Raw genomic sequence first — 2,429 nt, forward strand, 5'->3', positions numbered from 1 at the left:
AAATTTTGTTTGGGGGGGGGGGGGGGGGGGGGCTGTACTGCAACTGTCTGACCCCCCCCAGGCCCCACCCCCTCCCAGTCCGGAAAAACTTTCTGATCCCCCTGCAGGTGGACTAGTCCATGCTCTACTTCCCCCCCCTACTCCCAGCACACATGGGCCGGTCCAACTGTGGATCCACCTCTGCTTCTGTCAGTAACTGGTTCAGTCCATGAATCCTCCACAAGTGGGGAACAGGGTTCCCTTGGCGATGGAATGTCCCATTGCAAGAGGGAACAGAATGCTCATGTGACCACAGAGGGGGGAGGAGCTTTGTGGTGGACTGTTCCATTACAGCTGGGGGGGGTGTGTGCAGCTCCTGCCCCCACCCAGGGGTCACTCCCTTCCCAAGGGGCGGTGCTCTTCCAGAGGAGGGTGGAGCCTGTAGCCCCACCCCCAGTAACCTCTGACCCCATGGAGCAGCTTCAGCCTTTAACTGGGTTAAAGGTTAGGCTGTCCCAGCAGCTGCCCACAAGTGGGGGGGGGGCCCTAGGCCCCTGCCAGCTTGTGACCTAGAGGGGGGCAGGCTCCGCCCTTTACCCAGCTGCCCAGTCATGACCTCCCTGTGGGGCAAAGGTCATGCTCCTTGTGTCAATGGGGGGTCATGACCTTTTTCCGCTGCTCATGGGCAGCCAATCCGACCCTTGACCTGTGTCACTCAAAGGTCCCATCCTGACCTTTCATCCTTTCCCCAGAGAGGGAGCCCCCGTGTCCCCCGCGCCCCCCAGCCAGCCGGGCAGGATGGGAACTCCAGGCCCCCGGACAGAACGGGAACCCCAGGCCCTACATCCCCGTCCCCGGACGGGAGGGGAGCCCCAGGCCCCTATGCCCGGACGGGAGGGGAGCCCCAGGCCCCGCGACCCACGCCCCCTCTCCCCCAGCCCTTCGCTGAGATCGCCCGGCTGACGGAGGTGCAGGAGGGGATCATCGTGCGCTGCATCCAGCGGCTGGACGAGACCTGCCGGGACGTGCGCAACGCGGCCCGCGTCATTGGGGAGCCCACGCTGTACGCCAAGATGGAGCAGGCCTCCAACCTCATCAAGAGAGACATCGTCTTCACCGCCAGCCTCTACACGCAGTGACCCCACCCTGACCTGCGACCTTTAACCTCTGTGAGGTTAGCGGCCCCTGCCCGCTGCCCCTTTCCGCCCAGGGCAAAGTGAGAGCATGTGGACTGTGATTGGATCACGCTGACATTTCACCCCACTGTGTAATGGGGGGCAGCCTCTGCCCTGTGACCTTTCACGTCTAGCCATGGCATCTGCCCTTTCACCCCAGCTGATAGGCTGGGGGGTCTAGCTGTGACCTTCCACCCCATGGCAGCTGGAGGTTGGAGTCTAACCTTTGCCCTGCAGCTCAGGGTCCCCCCAGCTCCCCTAGTGACTGACAATGGAGGGGGTCAGGGGTGGGAGGTGAGGATTCGGGGAGGGGGGAGAACAGAGATCCAGTGTCCCCAGCAGGGCCTCTGTGTCCAAGCGCTTAATAAACCTGTTTCCAGCCGCTGCCTTGTGGGGGCTTGACTGGGAAATAAGTGACCCCCCACCCCAGGGCTGGGCCTTGGGGGGAGCGAAATGTGGGGCAGCTTCCCCCCAGCCTCACATCCCAGGTGCGCCTATGGGGCATGGGGGGGGGGGGGGGGCTGTACTGCAACTGTCTGACCCCCCCCAGGCCCCACCCCCTCCCAGTCCGGAAAAACTTTCTGATCCCCCTGCAGGTGGACTAGTCCATGCTCTACTTCCCCCCCCTACTCCCAGCACACATGGGCCGGTCCAACTGTGGATCCACCTCTGCTTCTGTCAGTAACTGGTTCAGTCCATGAATCCTCCACAAGTGGGGAACAGGGTTCCCTTGGCGATGGAATGTCCCATTGCAAGAGGGAACAGAATGCTCATGTGACCACAGAGGGGGGAGGAGCTTTGTGGTGGACTGTTCCATTACAGCTGGGGGGGGTGTGTGCAGCTCCTGCCCCCACCCAGGGGTCACTCCCTTCCCAAGGGGCGGTGCTCTTCCAGAGGAGGGTGGAGCCTGTAGCCCCACCCCCAGTAACCTCTGACCCCATGGAGCAGCTTCAGCCTTTAACTGGGTTAAAGGTTAGGCTGTCCCAGCAGCTGCCCACAAGTGGGGGGGGGGCCCTAGGCCCCTGCCAGCTTGTGACCTAGAGGGGGGCAGGCTCCGCCCTTTACCCAGCTGCCCAGTCATGACCTCCCTGTGGGGCAAAGGTCATGCTCCTTGTGTCAATGGGGGGTCATGACCTTTTTCCGCTGCTCATGGGCAGCCAATCCGACCCTTGACCTGTGTCACTCAAAGGTCCCATCCTGACCTTTCATCCTTTCCCCAGAGAGGGGTCATGACTTTTACCCCTCCCCCATGGGAGATGCCCTGTGCGCCCGCCC

The 2,429-nt window shown here is 62.6% G+C and overlaps 1 protein-coding gene across 1 annotated transcript in view; it reads left to right on the top strand.

The window, feature by feature from the left end:
* The window catches only part of SKIC2 (SKI2 subunit of superkiller complex), a 20,373-nt gene extending 18,945 nt beyond the window's left edge, over positions 1-1,428 (top strand). Inside the window, exon 16 of the mRNA XM_075071465.1 lies at positions 732-1,428. Within this exon, the coding sequence (XP_074927566.1) occupies positions 732-1,118 (387 nt within the window). The 3' untranslated portion in view covers positions 1,119-1,428. The remainder of the gene's footprint in view (positions 1-731) is intronic.
* Positions 1,429-2,429: the final 1,001 nt, after the last annotated feature.

The sequence above is a fragment of the Chelonoidis abingdonii genome, chromosome 12, assembly GCF_003597395.2.
Source record: "Chelonoidis abingdonii isolate Lonesome George chromosome 12, CheloAbing_2.0, whole genome shotgun sequence".
Classification (NCBI taxonomy): domain Eukaryota; kingdom Metazoa; phylum Chordata; order Testudines; family Testudinidae; genus Chelonoidis; species Chelonoidis abingdonii.